At 41.4% G+C, this 25,236-nt stretch overlaps 1 protein-coding gene across 4 annotated transcripts in view; it reads left to right on the forward strand.

Moving 5' to 3' along the window:
- Positions 1–7,806: 7,806 nt before the first annotated feature.
- RBBP6 (RB binding protein 6, ubiquitin ligase) overlaps positions 7,807–25,236 on the forward strand; it is a 39,571-nt gene continuing 22,141 nt past the window's right edge. For 2 of the 4 annotated variants that reach the window (XM_090024373.1, XM_090024376.1), the window contains exons 1-4: positions 7,807–8,306; positions 18,512–18,611; positions 20,399–20,437; positions 21,104–21,140. In XM_090024373.1, coding sequence (XP_089880499.1) covers positions 8,141–8,306; positions 18,512–18,611; positions 20,399–20,437; positions 21,104–21,140 — 342 coding nt within the window. In that variant the 5' untranslated portion in view covers positions 7,807–8,140. The remainder of the gene's footprint in view (positions 8,307–18,511; positions 18,612–20,398; positions 20,438–21,103; positions 21,141–25,236) is intronic. The other 2 variants (XM_090024374.1, XM_090024377.1) reach the window with 1 other exon arrangement.

Consider the following 25,236-nt stretch of genomic DNA (forward strand, 5'->3'; position numbering starts at 1 on the left):
GCCTGGAACTGCTGCAGAGCACAAAGGACAATGTGGGAACAGAGCAAGCTAAGAAAACAGTGCAGAAAACGGAGTCTGTGGGGACTGTGAAGAACTGGGACCAGGCTAAACTGGCTCCTTAGCTGACCTTGGTCATTGGACACCAGCAGTTGGTCAGGGACTGCTGCTGAACGGCTAGTGGCTTGTGGGACTGAAAACCTTTGAGGGCATTGTATCTCTTACCAGGGACTTGAGATGCAAAAGAAGGGATTTAGTCAACAGGGACTCCATAAAGATAGAAAGCTGTGACCAGTGAGAGTGCTGTATTCTCTGCCTTTGCAATTGGCTGAGAATGAGTATGAACTTGCAGTGTGATGCTATGGTTAAGAGGGTTATTGCAATCCTGTTAATACAGAGGAGGGATGGGGGAGGGCCTCTATTTGCAACTGGTGCAGCTGCTGCAGGAGTGCCATGTCCAGTCCTGGGGTTTACACTTAAAAAAAAAAAGGTCAAAAAATGAGGGAGGGGTTCAAAGAAAAGCCACAGGAATGATGAAAGGCTTGACAATATGTTTTACAGCAAGAGATCAAGGAGCTCCACCCACTGGTCTTATCCAGGAGTAAGTTAAGGAATGATTTGATTAAAAGGTCTACGTGCCTGCATGAGGTCTCTTGATAACAGAAGGCTCTTCTGTCTAGCAGACGGGGGTACAACACATTTGAATGGGTGAAAGTCAAAGCCAGATCAATTTAGATTAAAAATCAAGAGTAACATTTTAGCAGTGAGGAATGAACCATTGGAACAACGTACTGTGGTGGGTTCTGCATTGCTGGACAATTTTTAAAATCAAGACTGGATGTTTTAGAAGACATCTGCTCAGCCACAGCTAATGCACTTAAAGCAGGAATTAATTCAGATGAGCCCTATGGCCTGTCATACAGGAAGTCAGATTTGGATTGCAGTAATATTCCTGTCTGGCCTCAAAGTCTTCGAATGGAAAAGAGGTCTTATAGCAGCTGTGTAGGTTTGACATTTCCGTCATTTATGTCTCACTTGTTCAAAGCATACACGTTGCATGCTGGCTCTGAATCCTGGGGGGACAATCCTATTCTCCCGATAAACCGCATTGAACACCTGTGTAGATGTGTGCACGGTTCCCCACGTTTCTGGTCTGAACATCTTTGTTTGGATTACCTGCCTTTGGACTTCGAGTTTTGAGTATGATGCCAAAGCTGGACTAGGCTGCCAGGGGCATCTGGCACTGTGATGTGATGTGGTGGTGAATCATGATTGCATGTGCTACCGTCAGTCTGTGCACTGGGTAAATGATTATTAGAACGGGAAAGAGCAGGACTAGACAAGCCTCCGAAACCCCCAAATCCCCAGTTTATTAATTGTATCAATTATTCTTAATTAAAGTTTGGTATGACTATGAGTAATGCTGTGATCACCATGACTGTTACCTCTGTCAGGAGTGCTGAAGATGACAGAATACTTTGAAAGTCTGTGAGGTCACCGGTGGAGAGATTTGGGCAATTCCAGAAGTAGATCAGTGTGTCCAGGTAGTCTCAATCTAATACATATCAATAACTGGCGCTCTCCAACTCGGGATTTCTCTGGGTTTCAGGCTGCAGAGTTGTTTTCCTCTTTCGTAGCCCTCACTTCAGGAAATTAATCCCAACAAAAGGAAGTCTGGATAGGGAAAGGCAAAGAACCATCCTACCTATTTGCATATCGCTTGACAGCTGCAGCTGCAGTTCCAAAATTATTTATTCAATGTCTGTATAGTATGTCTGCCAAGTGCTGGGTGCTTTCCAAATGGCCAGAGGCATGTTCTGCTTTAAGGAACTTGCAAGCTAATGGCTTGTGGCCCCACAGTTTGTACGCTATGTCAGAGTTAAAAGGATCAGTGACACAAACACTCAGTAAAAGGTGTTTCTGTTGGGATGGTTATTCCCATATATTTACAGAAATAAACTGTTTCCTAAATGATGCAGGTAAACTGCCAAGTGGTACCTCAAGTGGTATGTAGTTCCCTCGGCAGCTCCTAATGTTGTCTATAAACCAAGCAGTAGACTGATAAAACACCTCTTCTGCACCAATTCTTACTTTTCTTTCTCTTTCCTGACCAATCTGCAAATGCAAAACAAAAACCTGGGACAAGTTCCCTTTTAGGTTGCCATGTGCAGCTTAGACAATTTGCCACTGAAAGTGATAAAAGCAATCTTGATACCAGTGGGTGCACACAGAACTTGAAAGGAGAAACACTCTTAATGAGCATCATTCAAACAACCTTGACACAGCCCTGCTCTTTGTATAACCATTTCAGAGCACAATCCAACTTCCATTGAAAACCCAGAGAGTGCTTGCTTTGATTTTACTGAGGGTCTCTCTACATGGTTGTTTAAATCATTAAAAGAAGCTTTAAACAAACACTTGGCAAATCTAGGTTTGCTATTTACCCTCCTTTTTTCTCCCCTGTGTGTGTGCATGTGCGTGTGTCAGATCATGGATTCCTGGAAGCCTGTTATGCTTATACTGGATCTGATAAAACATTACACCACCTATTGCATAATTACAGCGCATTTCATAATCCCTACAGTGCCCTGGAAATTGTGGAAGATCAGTTCATTTTGTGAATCTGTGCATTGTATCATGGATCAGAAGCTTTAAAAAGTTTGCATGGGGAAGAGCAAGGAATTAATATTTTGGAGTGCACATCTAAGTCACTTAAAAGCACAAATACACTAAAAATCCATAGGGCTTGTGTTTTAGTCATTGTGTATTTCCCACTCTGCATGTTTCTGAGTGAAAGAAATAGGTAAGGGTCATTTAGCCCTTGCCATTGTGGGGGGTGTTTTGTTGCAGAAGTACGGTGCTGCTCACATAGAATACTTTTGTTTAATGGTATGTGAGATAAAGGTGATATAGGAATTGTTTATATAGCCTCACTTGGATTTTGATACTTTTTAATTCTATATAATGATTTAATTATATATATAAAATCAGTGGTCCTTTTCTTTTAAACATGTATAGCAATCTTAACTGTATGTTAACATTTTTTAACTTCCTTTTTATAAAGTATTTTAAAATGTTGTGTTTCTAATGCCACTGTAGACTGTGTCAGGGTTGCAATGGAAAAGCATTGACTGAATAATAATAATACATAGATATCAAAGATTTTATAAAAATCTATATACATTATAATCTGCATATAAGCTGCAAACTACTGACCCCACAGTTCATAAAATCCATACAGATTATTTGTCATTTGAAGTCGCAGAGGTCCAAAGTTTTGTTATTTAAAATGTTGATGGCAAATTTATTTTTCTTTAGGCCCATTTGCAATCAAACACATTTCTTAACAAATGCATTTGTTCACAGGTGGACTTATCTACATCACTTTCTACTCAGAAGATTACCCTTGCAACCAGAAAGGCTAGAAAACTAATATTAACCCCGCCACCCACCCCCAACAACAGCCCTGTGGTTTGCAGAATTCAAATCCGTTGTCTATAAATGCACTTGCTACACAACTAGTGCATAACTTTAAAATGCTGTAGTATTTTTATATTTATTTTTTAATCCTGCAATTACTGAAAAATAATGATGACATTCACAATGGGATGTTTAAAAATTAATGTGTACGATTACGTACATTTTAATCTTCTACCATAAACTACTGTACAGAGAAAGTGGCCACAAAATAATCTCAGGGATTATTTTTTTCTAATGTGAAAACTATCATTTTGTCATTAGTTCATTCTTTGTAAACAGTTCTTACCATATAGGCCTTAAAGGTTACACTAGTAACATAACACCGAGCAATAGTTCCTTCCCAAAAATGAAAAAAAAGGTATAATTGGACACTACCGAGTATATGGATTTAAAATTGCAACCAGGAGCTCCACAGTCCTTAAAATATGACAGCATTTTCTATTTTCTTTCCTGCTTTATTTTCTCTGCTTCTGTGTCTCTACAGATATATATATATATAGTCTTCCTAGTTGCTTCTTAAATAGTGTTCATTTCTCCATTTTAATTGCTTTGTTTCTTTTCTTTTCACTTTATCCCCCGCACATTACTTAAAAAAGAAAATATATCCAACCTACATATCTGAAAGTCACATTTGTTTGTTCTGGTAATTGACCAATGTATATCATGAATATTTAGGATAATGATTAACTTTCTTTGTATATGGTCATTAGTGATGACTTTGGAAATTCATTCATTCATTCATTCATTCATTCATTCAAGTTTTTATGGGATGATTGGAGATGCAATTTGCCTGTTCTGGGCCAAGAAATAATACAATTAACTTCCTTTGGCAATCCGGTCATCTGTATCCAGCCTACAAGTGATACTGGCACACTCCCAAGAGCTAATCCCTGTAACCTAGTTCTTTCCCAGTATTTGTTTTCTTATTACTTTGTAAGAAAATTACTTGCATTCAGTAGCAGAGTACTTTTCAGAACAGGGGAATAGCAGCCTGCAAATCATTTTTTTCCACGTAGCTTTTGACAAACTTGTGCATCCTGACTGTTGCTTCTTTCTGCCCCTTTTCTAAGCATCTAATACAGGGACGGGCAATTATTTTGGGCGAAGGGCCGCTTACTGAGTTTTGCCAAGCCATCAAGGGCTGCATTACAGGCAGCCGGGGCGGATAAATATTAATTTTCTAAATTTTTAAGGGCCCCATGGGCTGGATAGAATGGCCTGGGAGGCCACTTCCAGCCCATGGGACACATTTTGCCCACCCCTGATCTAACAGAAACCTAAAGAACATTGCACTGTTTTACACGTACCTAAATTACAAAACAGTTAAAGCCCATTTCCAAGAACAACAGAACTTTCCATAGGGATTTTTGCCAAAATCTGAATGTGTTTCTAGAAGATGTGAACAGGAAGAACAGCCAAAATGAGTAGGTTGTGTTCAGAGTTAATGTCCCACCTCTGTGATACAGAATTGTTTGTTTCCCACCACTATCGCCTGTTCAGCTCGCTTGCAGGTAACATGGTGAACTGGGTTCGTCTGCAGTCAAGTAGAAGGCAGGGAAGAGCAACCTGAGTGCAGATAAATTGGTGTTTTCACCATGGGCCATGGTACCATGGCTTCCTAGCTATCCTAAAGGTGTGCCCATTGCTCCCATCAAAAGAGATAAGCTGGTACAACCGATGCTGGGATTGCCTTTCAATGAAAAAGCCTTGTGTGAACCCTTGCAGGATCAAGAAAGGGCCTTTAAGAGATTGTATTTAAAGACACAGGTGGAATTGGGATTTTTCTTAAGTAGAAGCTGACACCTTCAATACTGCATCTGGTTTTGGTCCCCACCCATCAAAAAAGATATAGCATTAGAAAAGGTCCAGAGATGGGCACCAAGGGTGATTAGTGGTGTGGAGGGGTTTCCATATGAGGTCAGACTAAAGAATCACAGACTCGTACAAAATTCAGGTGGAAAGGGACCTCAGGAGGTCACATTGAGTCCAACCCCCTGCTCAAAGCAGGACCAGCCCCAACTATATCATCCCAGCCAGGGTTTTGTGTACCTGGGTCTTAAAAACACCCGCAAAGATGGAGACTTCACCACTTCTTTGGGTAACCTGTTCCAGCACTTAACCACCCTCCTAGTGAGAAAGTTTTTCCTAATATCCAGCCTCAACTTCCCTTGCTGCAGCATGAGCCCATTGCTCTTTGTCCTGTCATCTGCCCCCACTGAGACCAGCCCAGCTCCATCCTCTGTGCACGCCCCTGCAGGGAGGTGAAGGCTGCTATTCAGTCCCCCTCGGTCTTCTCTTCTGCAGACTCAATCAGCCCAGTTCCCTCAACCTCTCCTCACCAGTCATGTGCCATAGCCCCACAACCATCTTTGTTCCCCTCTGCTGGACTCTCTCCAATGTGTCCACATCCATTCTACAGTGGGGCCCCACAACTGGACACAGGACTCCAGATGTGGCTTCCCCAGTGCTGAATACAGGGGAAGAATCACTGCCCTCAGTTTGCTGGCAATGCTCCTACTAATGCAGCCCAGGATGCTGGGGAAGTAATTTGCAAACCCTTCTCATGTTCCCCTTTGAGCGTCTCTTCTAAATGGACCAAACCTGGCCTCTTTACAGTGGACGATAAGATGAATATGCATCAACAGCATGTCCTTGTTGCCAGGAAGGCTAACATAGGGATTTATTTGCTGTCTTGCAATCCAAGAACAAAGGTCACACCATGAAACTAGTAGGCAGCACATTTAAAACTAACACAAGGAAGTTCCTTAATGACCAGTGGGTCATTAAAGGGCAGAACTCCCCTGGCTGAGATGATGGAGTTGGAGCCGGTCCTGCTTGGAGCAGGGGTTGGACTAGATGTGACCTGCTGATTCAATGCATTCATGGCTACCAGATACGGTGCAAGCCGACAGCTTAGCCAGATTCATCAAGGGACTGGATACATGCTTGGAGGCAATAAGCATCAGCAGCTACAGAGCATGGGAACGAGGGGCACGGCCTCTGTATCAGAACTGCCTGGACCTTAAATGCTGGAGGTTTCAAGGGACAGTAGGAAAACCCTGGTCAGACCCATTCACTCCCTTCTTCAGCCTCCACTCTCTGCCACTGTGTGATGCGGGACACTGGGCCCGCCAGACCGAGGCTCTGGTGCCCTAAATAACAGCTGGTCTTATGTTCTTATGAAGAGAGAGCGCTTGTGAGAAAAGAACTGCAAATATCTATAACTCTTGGTTCAGAGATGATACCTTTTATTAGACCAACTAAAAAATTGTCTTTTTCTGCAAGCTTTCGGGCTCATGCGCCCTTCATCCAGCTCAGGGAATATTAAAGATGGTAAAAAGTCTGCATGGGCGAGGGAAAAAAGCAGACAAGGTTCTCTGGGCAAAGTGGCCTCTTTTAGTAGCCCAACTACAGTTGGGAAAATTGTTCTTTACAAACTTCGGGGCACAAATAGCGTTGCCTGCCTGCAGCCATTCGGGGCTGGACTTGATCGTCCCAGGTCCCTTCCAGCCTACATCCTACAAATGAATGAATGACTCTATGAATCCTTAGACCAGTGCTTCCCAAACGCTTCCTCAGCATGACCCCCTCGATGGCCCATTTTTCTGTCTCCCAACCCACAGCCCCCCACTCCTGCCCCCCCGTGTGATGTTGGGACCCCCTTTGGGGCAGTACTGCCAACTCCGTGGGTGACCGGTGCCTCCTGAGTCTGGGGGGGCACCTGCAAAACTTGGCATCCGTGTCAGGGACTGGTCTGGCGGGCACCCAGAGAAGCTGGCATCAGTGCCAGCAGTGGGGTACGGCCCTGCTAAGGGGGCACGTGCCCCCTTCCCAGTTGCCTATGGCCAGCTCTCATGGTTTTCAGCGTTGTTCTTGAAGTCAGGAGTGTGAAAAATGCATGGAAAGAGAGATAAAAGACCTAAGGTTTTCACGTTCCCCACATGTAGACGTTAGAAGCAAGACCCAAAATCATGAGAGTTGGTGACTGCCACAGCTTGGGGGCCGTTGCCTTGGACGGATGCGGGGGGGAGCAACGCCTCTGAGGAAGCGAATGGCTTGACTCTGCCAGCTCCACCGGCCTAGGTGCGGGTCCCTGGCTGAGGCACAGAGGGCCACGAGGGACCACCCGGGGCACTGAGAGGGAGAACGCAGGCACAAGCCGGCTCCGCCACTGAAGGGAAATGGGCGCGGAGGGCGGCCCTGGTCTGCAGCCCCGCCTCCGCCCCCACGTGCCACGTGACCGCGGGCGAGCAGGCGGGCGCCTTTGTCATAATGCGCCGGGTCACGTGGGGCGAGGGGTGTGGCGCACTGTGACGCCTGCGCAGTGCGACGGCTGCCGCGGCCCCTGCGGTTCCTGGTCTGGAAACCCCGCGTGGGGCCGCTGAGGCAGGCAGCCGCCATCGCGACGGGCCGGGCCTAGCCCCGGCGGCCCTCGCCTCGCCGCGCCACGCCGCGCCTCGCGCCCGCACGAGCAGGACGGAGCAGTGCCGCCCGGCCCGGCCCGGCCCCCCGCGCCGCCATGGAGCCTGCGGCGCCCGCGAGCGCCGTGGCGGAGCGCCGCGGCCTGTGAGGCCCGGCCCGGCCCGCCCCGCCCCAGCGCAACCCGGCAGGCCGCTCGCGCCCGTCCCGCGCCCCGGGCCGTGTGCCCCCCGCCGGCGCGGCCATGTCCTGCGTGCACTACAAGTTCTCGTCCAAGCTGAACTATGACACGGTCACCTTCGACGGGCTTCACATCTCCCTGTGCGACCTCAAGCGCCAGATCATGGGCCGCGAGAAGCTCAAGGCGGCCGACTGCGACCTGCAGATCACCAACGCGCAGACCAAAGAAGGTGCGAAGGGAGGGAGGGAGGGGAGGAGCAGGCTGCCCCCCGCCGTCCCGGAGCAGCCCCCCAATCCTGCTGCATCCCCGTCCGTCCGTCCCCCCGATCCTGGTGCCCCCCCCCATTCTGGTTTGTCCCCGTCTGCCCCGTGGCCCCCCCATCCTGGTGCCCCCCCCATCCTGGTGCATTCCTGTTCTCCCCCCAAGATTCTGGTGCCCCCCCTCCTGGTACATCCCCATCCACTCCCCAAGATCTTGGTCCCCCCCTGGTTCCTGGTGTGTCCCCGTCCCTCCTGTCACCTCACATCCTGGTGCCCCTCCCCCCCCCAAGATCCTGGTGTGTTCCCATCTGTTGTGTCCCCCCAGCTTGGGATCCTCCTGGTGGTACCCCCCCGCCCCGCAGTCACATAGGGGCCGTAGAGCTAAGTGGAGCCAACCAAGTACAAATGTTGTGTTGAGGAACACCGTCATCGAGGGGGGTAAAGATTTCGAGGAGTACTTGCATGTGCTGTGGCAAGTGTTCTTGCTGATGAAAGTGTTGGTTACCACAAATATTTACAGGTTTCCTGGTTCTTAAGCCAGCAGAAAAATATGTGAGGAGGTTTTACAGGGCAACTCCCCACACTTTGGGGGGGTTTCCTTTTTTGGGGGGGGGAGAGGTTGAGACATATATTTGTAATGAAACAAGGAGTGATTTAGTCTGAAATGTGTGCTCTTTGTTTTAGTTTTATTTAAGGGTAAGTTAGTTTTGTGTCTATTGTGAGATTAGAAATGGTCAGTGGGAGGTAGGGTTCTAGGAGTGAGACTCAATGGTAATACCTCTACTGTGATTGTAGTGCCACTTCTTACCTCTGTAGCAGACACACTTTTTTTAAAGTTGTACTGTTCATATAACCACTAAAACAGTCTTTCAGGAGAGTTGTTTGTATATGTAGACACGTCTGGGAGTTTCTGGTTAATGCAGATCATTTTCATTTCTTTATCAAAGACCAAACATTCCTGGTCATTTACAGACTTTTTGAACTTCAGCTAGCAAACAGTCCAAAAAAGAAGTTGATTACTTCCCTACAAACTAGTTGTACCAAGGAGTATACCACCAAGGAGGGTATTTGAATCTTAATATATTCAGCAGAGTTCATCTGACTAATACACACATCAGAAGTCTCTGAAAATATCTTTAATTGTCATGTGACTGGGGCTGATCAGTCATCATGGTTATTTACTATTTCCTAAACAGAATATAAATTGACTTGACCAGTTGTACAGATATGGATTAAAATAGAATTTAATTTCCAAAAACTTTAGAAAGTGTCTTTTTTTTTTTAATATTCTCCTATATTCAGTATTTTTCTTTTAAAATAAATGCTGTCAATTTTAAATGACAATCAAAGTATTCAGGTATTGTGTCTGTTTCTGTGTCTACTTTCCTGCTTTTTAAAGCAGGAATTTTTTTAAAGGCATTTGCACGAACAAAATCATTCTCCCTTTTGCTGTGTGGTTATGCACAGGATACTTGGCTGGGAAGGGGATTGAAAAAGGGGGGGAAATGCCAGACAAGAAAATGTGTTCTGCTTCATCAAAGGAGGAGCTAAGATATTACTTGCATGTAGGTAAACATTTATTAAGGAAATCAAATTTTAAAGGTAATCTGGCATTTTCAAGGTTAAGGTTTAGGGGCTGCCAGTGATGACATTGTCTCCATACATATAGCTAAATGTTCATAACGCTGAACAAAACTAGGAGACGTTTACAGGCAGAAAAATATTTACAGCGCGCAGTAGTAATTGGAATAATTTACAGTTAAAGTACACATGCTATACTGCTTCATTTAAAGGGCTTCCCTGCACAAGAAAATTTTAAATGTCTCTAACTAGTATTAATGCTCTTCTAACAGTTATTGGGACCCGAATGTAAATGGCCAGGTGGCAAGGCTCACTATTTTAAGCACCTAGTGTCAAGAGTAGTATCTAGTTGAGAACAGCATCAGAATTAGCAACAACTGAAAGGGAAGAACCTGAGCTATTAACAGAAGAAAACTTACAGAAATAATTCACTGCAGTAGCAAGAACCTAGGAATATTTCTAAAATTATAATTGCAGGCTAAGGGAGCAAGGAGCATATAGAACTAATCAAGTTCCATCAGTATTAATCTTTTCCTCTGGTTCTGTTTTGCTACAATCTGACTTTTGTCAGGTATTTAAGAAATAAACATATTTTAATTACTGTAGAACTGAGAGTTTGTTGTTTGTCTGTGTGGTTATTCAATCAAGAATTGAAGTAGATGATACAAAATGCAAAAAGTAATGTTTCTTCAAGGCTATATGAAGTTATCGGTTTGTTAATAAAATACTTTATTAATCCATGTCCCACTCCGTGAATTTTGGTTGTCTGCCTTTACTGCTCAGACATGGTAAGGTAAGGTAAGGTAATGGATTGTTGGGGGGGTAGGAAAGAAGAAAAATCCATAATGAATTTGCTACCCTATAGTAAATTTTCATTTTGTTTTTATTTGACTGTACTTAATAGTCTAGTGTACTTGTATAATATTAAGCCAAATATAAAGGCCTTTTCTGCACCTTCTTGCACTTGAGAAGGCACAATGCCCAGGGAAACCTGGAGGAAAAAATTCAGTTTCAAATTTGTTTTTCTGACCTTTATGGAAGAAGTGAGATTCTAAGAGTGATATGGATGAGGTATAATGTTGGCTTAGAGTACTAAAGTTAATGGTAAAAGATAATGTGATATGTCATGGCACTTGGTGGTTACAGCTTCTTGCTCAGGGAAGATAGGTAGAGGAATAGATGGGATTTGAGATGTAGCTTCCTCTCCCTCCCTCTTCGCAGAAGTTAGGACAGGGTCCCCCTTGGGGTGTTTATAGACCTACCGGGGAGGAGAGTTCAATTAATGAGAGCCACTCTAAAGCATCCGCATCGTCACGTGTATCAGCATCCCCACGCTGAAAAATGGCAGTGGATGTACTTTAACTCTTTTTACAGCAATTCAGCAATTTTAATGTTTCTTGATAGAAATGGAACACTCTGTATAAGCAGTATAAAGCAGTACTTGTACATTTATTGACAAGCATGAACTTTGCGGTGAAAAACTTTACGCTCATAAGTAATTCCATTACCTTTTTCATTTCAATGTATAATATCTTTTAGGTAGTTTTGTTGGCAGATTTCAAAAATGAAAATGTCAAGCAGTTTAATAGCTTGTTTTTCTTTGCCATGTGCTGTATAAGCTTTGGTACTTACATGGTGATGATAAACAACAGCCAGTTCTGCCTAGTCTAGTAGGCAGTTTGTGTTAGGCTGGTTTCAGCAAGGTAAGACATGCTTCACTTTGTGGCCTTCTCTATACTAGAGATTTGTGGAACTGACTATTATGCTTCTCAAGTCAGATGACAGATTTCAAATTCAGCGCTGAACATTTGTAGTTTGCCTTGCATTCTTCTAGTATTTGCCACGCTGCTCTAATTTTTTATTGCCTTTTGAAGCAACAGTTTCAGTGAGACCTGAAAAGATGGTTGATGCACTTCGGGAAGCAAGTGAGAAAACTGCTTGAATTGTTTTAGCTAGTCTTCATGCACACCATGACTAAAACAGTTCAGCCGGAACTTAATGTCAGGTAATACTTAGTCCTGCTGAAGTGTAATTTATTTGTCACGCTCACTTGTGGATGCAAAGTGTTACAACTGGTTCTAGGAAACTAGCAATGATTAGCTGACTAAATATGCCTGAGGTGTGCAAGGTTATCAAAGATTGTTCTCATGCTCAACCCCACTACTCCTACATGGGGAAAAAATGTAAGATCTATTTCTTAAAGGTGAGTATAGCTGCAGTAAATCTTTACTTTTTGCAGCTCTGTGGCTTGCAAAGAGCTACTAACTTTTTTCCCTCAAGAGTATTCCGGTGCTAATATGAAGGATCATCCTAGGTACAGCATTGCCCTAGTGGTGCACAAACAATTCTTCTGCCACAGTCCCATGGTGCTGCATTCACTGCTTAGGTGATTGGTCTACTGTTTCTGAAATTGTGTGGTCAAGTTGACAGGAATTGTTTAATTGTACAAAGAAAATTAGCCACACTGTAGAGTTTAACTGCACATTAACATAACATAATCGCATTTTCTGTTGCTTCTTTGAAAATAGTCTAATTCTGTTGTTGTTATGCTTTTGGTAAGAGGCTGTTGTGTTGGGTGGCTTGAAGCTGCTGTTTTGCCCCTAGTGGCTGTGTAAGATGACACGGGTCCAACTAAGCTTAGGCATTAAATCATCTGGATCAGTCTCTAGTACAAGGGTGGGCAAAATGTGGCCCATGGGCTGGATGCGGCCTGCCAAGCTATTCTATCTGGCCTGCAGGGCCCCTAAAAAATTTAGAAAATTAATATTAATCTGCACTGGGCTGCCTGTCATGCGGCCCTCGATGGCTTGCCAAAACTTGGTAAGCGGCCCTCCATCCAAAATAATTGCCTGCCCCTGGTCTGGTACAAGGGTCAGCAGTGTTTTTAGGCAGAGTGCCAAAACACCCACAGCCTTGACCTGTAAGATGTTGGTGTGCCGGGGTGGATGGGGGGGGATCTGCAAGGTGCCTGGTCCTTATTGTGGCAGTGCAGACCCAGCCCCTTCCCTACTGTTTGCCTCAAGGTGTGCATGCCAGGCAAAATACCTTCATGTGCCATGCTCTGGCACCTGTACCAGGGGGTGTCTACCTTTTATCTAGTGTGTGACTGGGTATTTGAGCAGCTAGGCGAGATCTACCTCGTTACAGGGGCAATCACTGCTATGAAAAGTTAAAGGGTTGAACTTCCTGTATCATGAAGCTTGTGACAACAGCAGTAGATCTAGTTCAAGGCAAAGAATATGCTACTTTTGCAGTGAACTAGACATCTTCTTTTAGACATCATTTCGTGACTGCAGAGGTGGTACTGTATCATCTGGAGGTACCATGTAGGATTTGCTGAGGGGTTAAGAGAATAAGGGCTCCATGAACCCTTGTGGACTGGTGGGCTATTCTGTTACAATCTTGTGATGTATTTTGGTGAAGGCAGAGAAACAGCAGCCAACTCAGTTTGGCCAGATTTTGAAGAGACAGCTTGTCTGCTTCCTCATCTATTCAACAAGTATCTGCTCCAACCTAAACAACTAAATGGTAGTGAAGAGACTCGCTCAGTGATCCCCGGTGTTATTTGGCTTGTTGCTCCCTGTAATTGTGTAGTATTGACGTGCCATTTAAGGGCTGCTCTTCCTTGTCAACATAGGAACGCTTGCCTCAGTGTGCTGATCAATTTATTGTGCCATGCCACGTGGCCCAATCCGATGATGAATTCAAAAATTGAGATCAAAGTAAAATTACAAAATGAGAATTACATCATTTCTTGCAGTGAATTGGCAATTATTGGCATAATTTGCATACGGCACGGGTTATTTAAAGACCAAGGGCTAATAGACTTGAAGACTTAAGCTGATCTAGATGATGTGGCAGTGTAGTGCTGGATGGACTTTTGCATTTGTCAGTATTAAATAATTGAAGGGAATAGCTGGGGTTACTCATGTTTGATCTCTAAATTTGTGTTCAGGAAAAAGGCTGAGTATTGTAGTGAACAGTTCAACTAAGATTCATTGTGCAGGAGGGATCAAAAATAACTCTACCGTTAACTTACCTCCCTATCCCTTCACTCCTTCAAATTTCCATTTTTCCCTAATGCTGTGAAGTGCATTATAGGAGACTGCTGAAAATGTAACTTTAGTGACTGACAAACATCACCTTTATTGCATACTTGGTCTTAATCTGGCATCCTAATTAACCTTTACAAGGTTTGTGTGAAATCTGTGTCCTTTGTTCAAGGTGAAGGTAACCTGAGGCGGGCAATATAATTTGAAACTGAATTGAAATTCTTAATTTGACTGCATCAAGAGATAGATGGAGCATCCCTGGAGTTAGCTTGCTGTTTACTTCTTTTATTGTTGTCACCACACCAGCAGGATGGATGACCGAGGAAGTTGTGGTGTCAGGTAGACTGGATTTACAGTGGTGAATCACTTCATAACACGCTTTGGTCAAGGACCACAAAATGAAAGGAGGATGGAGCAAAATGTCATTGAACCCTTTTTGGAATCGGGGAAATAAGACTGGAGGACAGCTTACCAGATGACAGGGGAACATTCAACAGATATGTAGAGCTTAGGCAAATGAATTTCATTTTCATCTGCCAGTTGACTTGGTGCTGTCTGTACAATACTTCATTTACATTAGGATAATTTCTAATTGTCCTTTGCTCTTTGGTTGGTTGCTTCTGCTCTGGCAACCAAGTCCTTAAAACAGCAGGAAAGAAAAATGGCATATTGGTGTGATGACTTAAATTACAGTGTTCCTTTTGTTATTGTACAAATATTATTTTATTCTGATATTGCAATTGTGTTAATATTTTGTTATACATAAACACAGTTTCTTAAAAAAAAAAGGTACTGTCACTAATAAATTAGATAGACTGTTCTTTAATAGGAATACAATATGAATTCGTTCTTTGGAGGTTTTTACCCAAGCTAATACAATCCTTATTGAAGCATAAGAAAAAGTATCGAGGCTCTAACTCCATCATGACCAAGACAGTTCACAGAAGCAGCTGTCAGTAAAGCACTGTCATTTCAGATCACTCCTCCACACATTCTCTCACCACATAGGTTAGCGTAATTAAATGTGAAGTAGTAGAAGTTCACAACAAATAAAATAAAACATTTCTCCATTCCATTTCCAATCCTCAACTATCCATTCAAAAAGATACATGCAAAGCTCTTCTAATAAGGGTGGTGCTGTATTTGCAAGCTTTCACATCACTGGTGTCAAACTGCATAACTGTGTGCTATTATTCCTTGGCTGCCTTTGGTTTTTTTACATATTAAATTGAATGCAGCCAGCGAATGTTACAGTTGTTAGACCAGGCATTGAGCTGCCATCCCAAGTCAACAGACCTTTTCAGCTCAGTTTTTGAAAATTGTGAACTGCCCTCAGACCACACCCTCTGTGTGTCTTTAAAGTGGCATGTCTCTAGGCTGGATTTATCTAGAAATAGCTTCGTTTGCCACAGGTAAATTTGGGTGGCAGGATCAACAGATTTGGAATGGGGATAGAGACATGGCTTCCATCAGCATTCAGTGAGAAAAGTCATCTTTTGCCCATTTTTGAAGAGCCTTTGAGAATTTGTGCATCATGCTCATTGCCTAGGCACCCTTTAAATATATTAAGGAATCTGTCATAATCCTCAAAACTGAATTGTAATTCAACAGTATCACGATCTGTTACTGTGTCTAGAAAAGCATGTTAAGGTGTGAAGACCACAGGTTGAATGTTTGGATTTGTTTAATAGCTCCTTCTACAGTCTTTGTCATGCTCTTTGCCTGGATCCTACCATCTTCTCAGTCCATATTGCCATTTATGTCTTGATGAACAGGAGAATCTCCTAGATACTCTTCAAGTCTAAGCATAACTGTGGGTAGGTAGTCAACTGCCATAAATATTTGCTGATCCTTTATGGTAAGAGGAGGTCCATCCTGAAGTGGCACTGGAGCTAGTTTTCCCCAGACATGGAAAATTCTCATTCTCACTCTACAGCTGCTGAATCTTAGTTTGCAAACAATTTCATTTATTGATTTGGCTCAAATCACAATGACTGAAGTTAATGCTCTGTTTCCTGAATGTTACTGTCCAGCATTGTGGAGAACCAGCTACTCCAGACCTAACACTGTGTGATGGAAAGTCAGTCATGCTGGTTGAACTTTTCTTGGGAGGTCATTACTACTTTACAGAAGTGCTAACTTGAGCCTTTTTGATGAGCAGTTGAGTATTTGTTGTAGTCCCTGTTTTGAAAAAAGGCCTCAGAAAAAGCTCAGTATTTAGGGGCTTTTTGGGGAGTTCCCTCTTTTCAGGAATTTGCTAAACATAAAATAAGATATTCACCATGAGTGCAGTTCTTGTAGGCTTCCTAAAGACATTTTAAGAACCTCCCGGAAAGCAATAAGAGCCGGGCTGGGAGCTGTTTGACCTGAAAGTACCTGCACAGTCCGGTGGGTGGAGAATTGGCTGGAGGGTCGCACCCAGAGAGTCGTGGTGGATGGGTCGGTTTCGACCTGGAGGGGTGTGGGCAGTGGGGTCCCGCAGGGCTCGGTCCATGGACCGATACTCTTTAATGTCTTCATCAGCGACTTGGATGAGGGAGTGAAATGTACTTTGTCCAAGTTTGCAGATGACACTAAGCTATGGGGTGAAGTGGACACGCCGGAGGGCAGGGAGCAGCTGCAAGCAGACCTGGACAGGTTAGACAAGTGGGCAGAAAACAACAGAATGCAGTTCAACAAGGAGAAATGCAAAGTGCTGCATCTAGGGAGGAAAAATGTCCAGCACACCTACAGCCTAGGAAATGACCTGCTGGGTGGCACGGAAGTGGAAAGGGATCTTGGAGTCCTAGTGGACTCCAAGATGAACATGAGTCGGCAGTGTGACGAAACCATCAGAAAAGCCAATGGCACTTTATCGTGCATCAGCAGATGCATGACAAATAGGTCCAAGGAGGTGATACTTCCCCTCTATCGGGCGCTGGTCAGACCGCAGCTGGAGTACTGCGTGCAATTCTGGGCGCCGCACTTCACGAAGGATGCGGATAACCTGGAGAGGGTCCAGAGAAGGGCCACTCGTATGGTTAAGGGCCTGCAGGCCAAGCCCTACGAGGAGAGACTAGAGAAACTGGACCTTTTCAGCCTCCGCAAGAGAAGGTTGAGAGGCGACCTGGTGGCTGCCTATAAGTTCATCAGGGGGGCGCAGAAGGGAATTGGTGAGTATTTATTCACCAAGGCCCCCCCGGGGGTTACAAGAAATAATGGCCACAAGCTAGAAGAGAGCAGATTTAGATTGGATATTAGGAGGAACTTCTTCACAGTTCGAGTGGCCAAGGTCTGGAACGGGCTCCCAAGGGAGGTGGTGCTCTCCCCTACCCTGGGGGTCTTCAAGCGAAGGCTAGATGTGTATCTAGCTGGGGTAATGTAGGCCCAGCACTCTTTCCTGCTTATGCAGGGGGTCGGACTCGATGATCTATTGAGGTCCCTTCCGACCCTAGCATCTATGAATCTATGATTAATGTGGATGTATTGCTTGTTGATTCTCACATAAGTGCTGTCATGCTGGTTCAACTTCCAAAGGAACAGGATACTAGCACATGCCGGTGGGTTGTGCTTAGAAACAAATATACTGTCATGTGCAACTCCTCCCTTTTCCAGACTTAGTGCATTTTCCATCTTCATGGAGTTCAGATTCCAATTTTTTTGTTTGAGGTCCACTGAAAGCTAAATGAATAGTTTCTCAAGGAATCAGGTATTTTTTTTCCCCTAATTCATATGGTTGAAGGACATCTTATTTCATAAATCAATATTAATTACCTGCGGGTGAAGATCACGCGTAGAAATTTGACTCAAAGGAAAAATTCAGAGAATTTATGAGCAAATGAAACAATGGATGCCTTTATAATGGAGCTCTTAACACTATCTTAACTGTAGCATCCAGTTCTAAGTCAGGTGTTTGCCCGTGACTTGTGCCTTCCATAAGACAAGAATTGTACTGAATTTAAAAGGGGAGGATGTTTCCTATCAAGCTTGATAACTTTGTTGAATATCTGTACAATTATGCAATAAGTGGAATTGAAACTCAGGTGCTGTTGAATTAGCAAAACTGCTTCTCTTCCATCATTTTCAAGGCTTCTGATATCCAGTGACAGCTACTTTCTCTTCATTCTTTTTGGTGCTGATTATGCAGTTAAGTGGTATAATTATGTTACAAAGTGGACATTAGGTAAAAGATAGCAAGCTAATAGAAAGAAAATCTTGCAAATTGTAAATTTTGCCAGGGTTTGGATCAGTTGAGTACAAAGGCCTGTTTGATTGCCTCTCTGGTCTTATTACTATGTGGAACTTGAAAAAACATCAAAGTAAACATTGTCCTTGTGTATATTTGACCGCTGAATACTTTTAAGTGAATGGATATGTGCTATTAATTAGTATGGATCAATTTTAACATTTCATTCTTTCTTGAAAAATTCTAGATTTGTAAGTTTTCAGTTAAACATTCTCCCAATTGGTTCCTTGATTCTCTCTTTTTCTTCTAATTAAAACATGCATCTTGGAAATGGTGGTGATATTTTTACCACTTTTTTTTTTTCTCTACTCTTCAGAATACACAGATGAGAGTGCCCTGATTCCTAAGAATTCATCAGTAATTGTTAGAAGAATCCCTATTGGAGGCGTCAAATCTACAAGCAAAACATATATCATGTAGGTATTCATAAAATCTAGTACTCTTCTTCAGCTGTAACATCTCTTAATCTTTAATATCCCTTTGGGTGAGGCTTACTTTGTTAGAAATGTTTGAACTTAGGTCTGGGTTCTGCTATCATGAAAGCTGCTGCTAGTACTCATTTTAGCTGGAGGAATTGGACCTGAAATTTGCCAGAAAGGTGTTTTAAAACTCCAGGCTTACTAAAATTCCAAATTACTCAAATTTCAGAATTTTTGGTTTCTATCAAAGAATTGTGTTTGGCTTATTCTTTGGGCTGATAGCTTAAGGTCTCAAAAGATGGTCTTACCTGTCTTCCATGGAAAGAGAAGATTTTGTAACATTTTTAGAAAAGAAACTACATAACATTTGCCATACAAACTTGTGTGCACACCTTCTGACTCATTTCTTTGTTGCCACAGATTGCATATAAATCTAATAAATAAATTCCAATCCCAGAAGTGGCTGTTACTCAGTAGTGGATGAGTGTTTGTTTTGTTTTTGGGGTGGTTTTTTAACATCTGTTTTGGGGCAAGGAAGTACTTTTATAAACATAAATTGCTAATATTGAGAGAGATGTTAGAATCTTGCATAGATGCAAAATGTTAAAGGCCAAGTCCACTAATCCTGCGCCTTCCACATGCTAGAAGTTTCATTTATAGGAAAGAGACCTAGCAGATTCCAAGAAATCATCAGTGCTTTATAGTAAGGCAGAAGGAGCAAGGTCCCCAAGTATGTCATTTTCCATGTGTGGCAGTGGGAGTAGATAGTCCCTCTTCAATTTGAAATTCAGCCCTTTTACATATGAATAAGAATAATTCTTGTTATCTTTCTAATTCAGTTTTTATACCACGTTGGTACTGTTGAGCTCTAAATGTTCACTTCCCAGTTAGTCCTTGTAATATCAAATGGCAGATGTACAGTTGTCTAAAATGTAAGAAATTCAGGTAAACTCAATTGCAGCTTTCTTGCTACTGTGTGTAGATCATCCCTATTCTGCATTAGTTACACAAGCTTTGCTTGAATAATTCAATTAATCCAAAGCTGGGTAGATACCATCTCCTCTTTCCTAGTGCTGCTCCAGAACTAGGTGCTTAGATTCTAAGAGTAATAATGACCAAATAAATAGCTGGATAAAAATGTGCAGAGGACGGGGTAGGAATGGTGTATGTTGCTTTCTCCTTACAGATGATCAGCTACTTCTCTGGTCCTCCTAGCTGATAGGATAGAAGATTCAGTTAAGAGTACCTGCAGCCTGTTAACTAGCCTAGTGATTAAGCTGCTCAGTAGCATAGTTAATTCAAAAACTAAGCAGCTTTAAGATTACATGCCCCAAAGGGTATCATTATTGTGGTATGTTACAGTGCCTTTTAAACTTTGCTATTCATATTGTAACATGTTTTTAAAGGTAATAATTGCATTGAAAAACAAATCTCTGTCAATTTCGAGGAACTCCTTGCATAGCCCCAACTTTGGGATATATACAGTTATGAACCTGAAACTGTTTTAACAGTGAAATTTGGAAGTGTGCACCTCCTCTGTAGAATTTATGAGCATCTTTAAATTGTCCCAGCTTAGAGGACACTTTAGCAAGCTGCATGAATTAATAACTCTTTATTAGCTGTACCAACACTTGCATGCCTAATTCACCATAAAGCATGCAGATCAGTAGTCAATACATGGAATCTCAACAAGTTTTCAGTAAGAGATTTCCTAAATACTGTAGAATATTCAGGATTATTTTTAATTACGTTCTGGCAATTTAAGACCTTTTTTTTTGTCACAGGACTTCTAAATCGCACAAAATCCTAGAAACTACTTTCAGGTGACATTTCTACTACTACTTTTAGTCAACATAGTTTATATAAAATGTTTAATATTTGGGCACTTTAATGGTTAAATGTAGCAGTTCTGACCACTGTGTTTGGGCTTCCACAAAAGTTCTTTTGTGAGGACTGCTGGCTTACAATATTGTAGTCTTCACTAAATGATTCTGCTTTGCCATACTGATTTAAGAAAGAAAAAGTTTGCTTCAAACTTTCTAGACTGTCACTTATTTTCCAGAAACCAAACATGACATCTGATCTTAAATTAATTTATTAGGAATATGGAAGTTGTTTGGACAAAAGCAGTTTCAGATTTGGATGGATCATTATCTTACTAGATTACAAAAATGTTGTGTAGAATAATTCATCTGTAGAATGTTTATATAGTGACAGTCAAATATCCAAAGGCTTGAAGTTTTAAATTGTTTTTCATTTATTCTGTATGCGAATCTTAAAAGATGTTTTTCGACATCCCAAAGCAACTTAAGTAATAATTCTCCCTGAAACAAAAGCACTTTGTGTGTAGGTGTGTTAACTTCCACGTTCCCTAAACAATGTTCCAGAACTCAAAAGTATTGGCAGTTCATAATATAGTGTTTTCACTCTTCTGTATAATGAATTCAAGCACTCGTAGATATTCTGACAACCTTTATTTCTTGTTCTAGAAGTCGAACTGAACCAGTGAGTGGACCATCAAAAGCAGTATGTAAAAACACAATCTCACACTTTTTCTACACACTGCACTTAATTATAACCAGTAATGTAGAAATAAATTTTCTAAACGTTAACTTAAAATACAGTTTCTGAGAACACGGTATATATATATTGTAAATACAATGTATTTATTACAGTATAGTAAAAAATGAGCAATGGTATCGTTTGCACACTTTTTAATGTGTATTTGGTATTTGTGCCAAATAATGCGTTGTATTTCATATTGAATATGCCAGAATATTTCCTGTATGACTCTGTGTTGTACAGATAATGTATGACCATTTTCAGATCATGTAGGTTCAAGGTTTGCACAACTGAACATGATGCCATGTTCTACATCTGTCTGTCTATAGTTAGTAATATGTATGTTTGTACGGGTTGTTGTGTGCTTTTTGTTTCTTGCAATAAAAATGTTTGGAGTGTATATTTTGCCATTTTCACATTGTATCACTTAGCTTTCGTTTTTAATACTTTTTTTGCCTAATGGTTTTTGAAAATGTTATCAAAAACCGCAGAGAAACCATTATTGTTAAACTTGGTATTGTTTCTTAATTCTGATGGGTTCAAACAAATGCTGAAATGAAGATTCCCTTACATTTTTCATGAGCAATTTTGTGCAGCCAAATGATTTATCTTGCTGTCCTGAAATATTTTGAATATTTATATTCCTTAAAACTGTACTGTTAAAATGACGTTGTTTGGGCCCCCTCTGAGTACATAAATGTCTTGAAGGTTATCATGGGTGTGAATATCTTATGGTCCTCAATGTGGTATTCTGAATTTCTGTGTATGGCTTTTCTGCTTTCTTTTGTTCAGCCTAGTTTAGTAGGGTGCCTGCAGACTAAATATCTAAAACTTGATGTACAAATTGTAGCAAAGGCTAGACCTTTGTGCGGTTTGAGGATGAAAACCATATGAACGTCAAATCTCATTTGCAGCACCCGTGATCTCAGTGTTTTCTGACTGTGGTGGCTCCCTACGTTATTGATGGCAAAGCCTTTCTTTAGAACGTCACCACTTTGATTTTTTACATTTGAAAAAAAGTTGGCATTTCTTTTAGGTTTGAAAAACTTAGTGTCAGTCTGTTACTAAATGCTGATCTATAAGATACATGAGCAAATATTTAGCTTGTGATGGGCCAGATTTTGATTCACTGCTCGTGCTGAACATTGTACATAATTCAAGAAATTCAAACTAGTCCTAATTAGTATCCCACATTATTATTTGGTGTTTTTATTTTTCACTTTTAAAAAGGCATTACACTAATCTTGGATTATTGGATCTGGTTACTTGATAGGATTTTAGGATAACGAAATCTAGAAATTTCTGAACTGTGGGCTTGTGTTTTATGAAGAAAATAGCTTCTGGTTCTCATGAAATGATATGCAGTCAATCTAAAATACAAACCTTTTTAGTGTAAAGATTTTAAAAGCCGCTAAAACCATAATCTAATATCTAAAACTCTATTGGCAGTTGATTCAAATTTTTTTCTTACATAACTGTGTCAGCACAAGTCCAGATTTGTTTGATTGGCCTAGTTACCCTAAGTAATTAATGTACTGCATTTATGTGAATCACATTTACAGTATTTGATCTAATTCAGATGAGTCTTTATTTATGGAAACCAGTTCACTTTCCTTTTTGTTTCCTAGCATGTGTATAAATAAACACAAATAACATGTTTATAAATAAAGTTAACATTCTCTTAGCCTTGTGTGTTCCCTGGCATGTCTGTGTTACATTTCTAAGTAGCACTTTACTATGAGCTAATGTAGGTTCTTTTTTTCGTTAAAAAAAATGTATCTTAGGAATGGCTATATTCTAGTTAGAACTGCTTCAGTTAAAAGGGAAGCAAAATGAAACATTTTTCTTTTTTTTTTCTTGTTTTCATGATTGCACTTGGCAAACTGTAATTTGGGACTGGTCTTGCCAGTCCTCTTTATCTGTTCAACTTCTGTTAATAATAATTCTCACCCTGGATGTCGTACAAGATCAGGCATCTTCTGTGTTGGGGACATAATTATAGTTACCGTTAATTGTCCAGCCTGATCTAAAATCAGAGACCAAATTCTGCCCTTAATTGCATGGGCACAAACTCATTTTATCTGAAAGCAGAACTTGGCAGTGGTAAATTGGAGCTAAGTGGGTAGAAAGCTGATATGCTAGTCCATATACATTGCCTAGGCTTTTGACCCTGGAGGGGTCACTCCAGCTTCACTTTATTTTCAAGCGAGGATTACGTTCAGTGAGCTGATGTCTCACTCGGCGTAATTCTATTGTCTTACGAGACAGACAGTTGCCTGCTACTACCACTACTATAAAAAACAAAGTATAGCAAAAAATAGGTTGGTATAGCTGATATAAATGTCAATAATTTTATACATAGCTTGACCACTTCTCCATTGTCTCGCTCTTTTATGAATTAGTTTATCCTCTGACGTTTTCCAAATTTGTGCCATTCTGACACCATCATAGTCAGAGCTAGGGACTGAACTTTTGTTCTGAGACCCAGTGACTGATTTATTAGTATTAATATTTTAGGAGCAATAAAAATCCGTAGTCAAAATTAGTGCCCCATCTTGTGAAGCAGGGGTGGCCAGTCTGCGGCATGTGTGCCACAGGTGACATGGGCAGCTTCTGGGTGTGGCAAATGGCAGATTGAGGGGACAGCACAGTGACAGATTGGGCAGGGGAGAGGATTGGATTGACACATGAGAGAGTACATGGCTGATTTGCAGCACATCTGCCAAAAAGTTGGCCCCCACTGCTATAAAGCATTGTCCCTTCAATGGAATATAGTCACAAACGTGACTGAAATCCCAGCTGACCAAGTCTTGTGCTAAAACAGCATTGTTAACCCTAAGTGACTGCTGAAACCAAAATGTAGTTGTAGTTCTGTGGCAGTGGTCTAAGACATTCCATGTAAAGCTTGGGATTGGATAGTGAGCTTTCCTCCTGATTTTCTGTTTTCCCCCTTCATTCACTCTACCCAGTGGAATTGGGATAATCTTCTCTGAAATGAGTTCCAGAGTAGCAAACATCATTCAGTAATTGTTGATTTAAAAAAAAAAAAATCCTACAGTATTATTTTTGCCTGAGGAAAGATCTCAGGAAGCTCAAGAGCCTTGGAGATGGAGTTTCCATAGGTCTGAATCCAGGGGCTTGCAGGGAACTTGATAAAATACTCCAGTAGGAAGAAAAAAGGGGAGGGGAGAGAGAAGGGATCAGCACAAGAGCGATAGGAAAGAGGTTCCCAAGATAATATATTCACTGAGATGCTGATCAACCACCTACTCCTTTCTGGTGGTAGTTTAGTGGTTAGAAATGACAGTGTTACCTGTCACTTAAGATGTCGATTGGAATCTGTAGGCTGTATTATTCATGAAACAGCATTATAAATCAAATCATGATGCCAGCTAGATTTGTTCAAGGTTGGAAGTAGGGTCTATTACAAAAGCAAGACTCCAATTTAATTTTTTTATTAAACATTTTCAAGTTGAGTTATGGACATGCTATTAAAATATTCATAAAATAATGAATGGCACAAAATGCTTTTTATGTTATCAGCTGTTCTGGTAAATATATAGCCCTGTTTATTTCCACACTTAGAAAGGAGTGGCATGTGGAGTATCAGATGTTTAATAATTTTAGTGACATTCCTTTTTTAACATAAATGAATGTAGGGATTTTACAAAAGACTTAAATTTGCCCCACAAAATAAAACTCATTAAAACAGATTTCAAGGCCTTAGTGTTAAAATTGGGCCTCAGCCTTTGACACCAATTTCCCTTCCATGGAATTTTTTTCAAAACTTTATTTTTTTAAAGTGTCTAAAAAATTAATAAGAAAACTATTCCACGTACTGTGCTTGTTTGGGAAAGTCCTTTGTGAACATGTAATTGGACATTTCAGGATCCCTTATGGAGAGAAGAGGAGGTTTTACTGCAAATATGTTTTCCTTCAAGTTTGACTAACAAAACTCTTGTTGAACATTATCACTCTTAGTAATATAGAATGTAAGGTTCTTTAAAGGGAAATTATTTACATCTGTTTTTGCTTTGTTTTTATAAACTCTTATGATGGT

This window comes from Crocodylus siamensis, chromosome 12, assembly GCF_052110815.1.
Source record: "Crocodylus siamensis isolate JL-2025a chromosome 12, ASM5211081v1, whole genome shotgun sequence".
NCBI classification, from domain to species: Eukaryota; Metazoa; Chordata; order Crocodylia; family Crocodylidae; genus Crocodylus; species Crocodylus siamensis.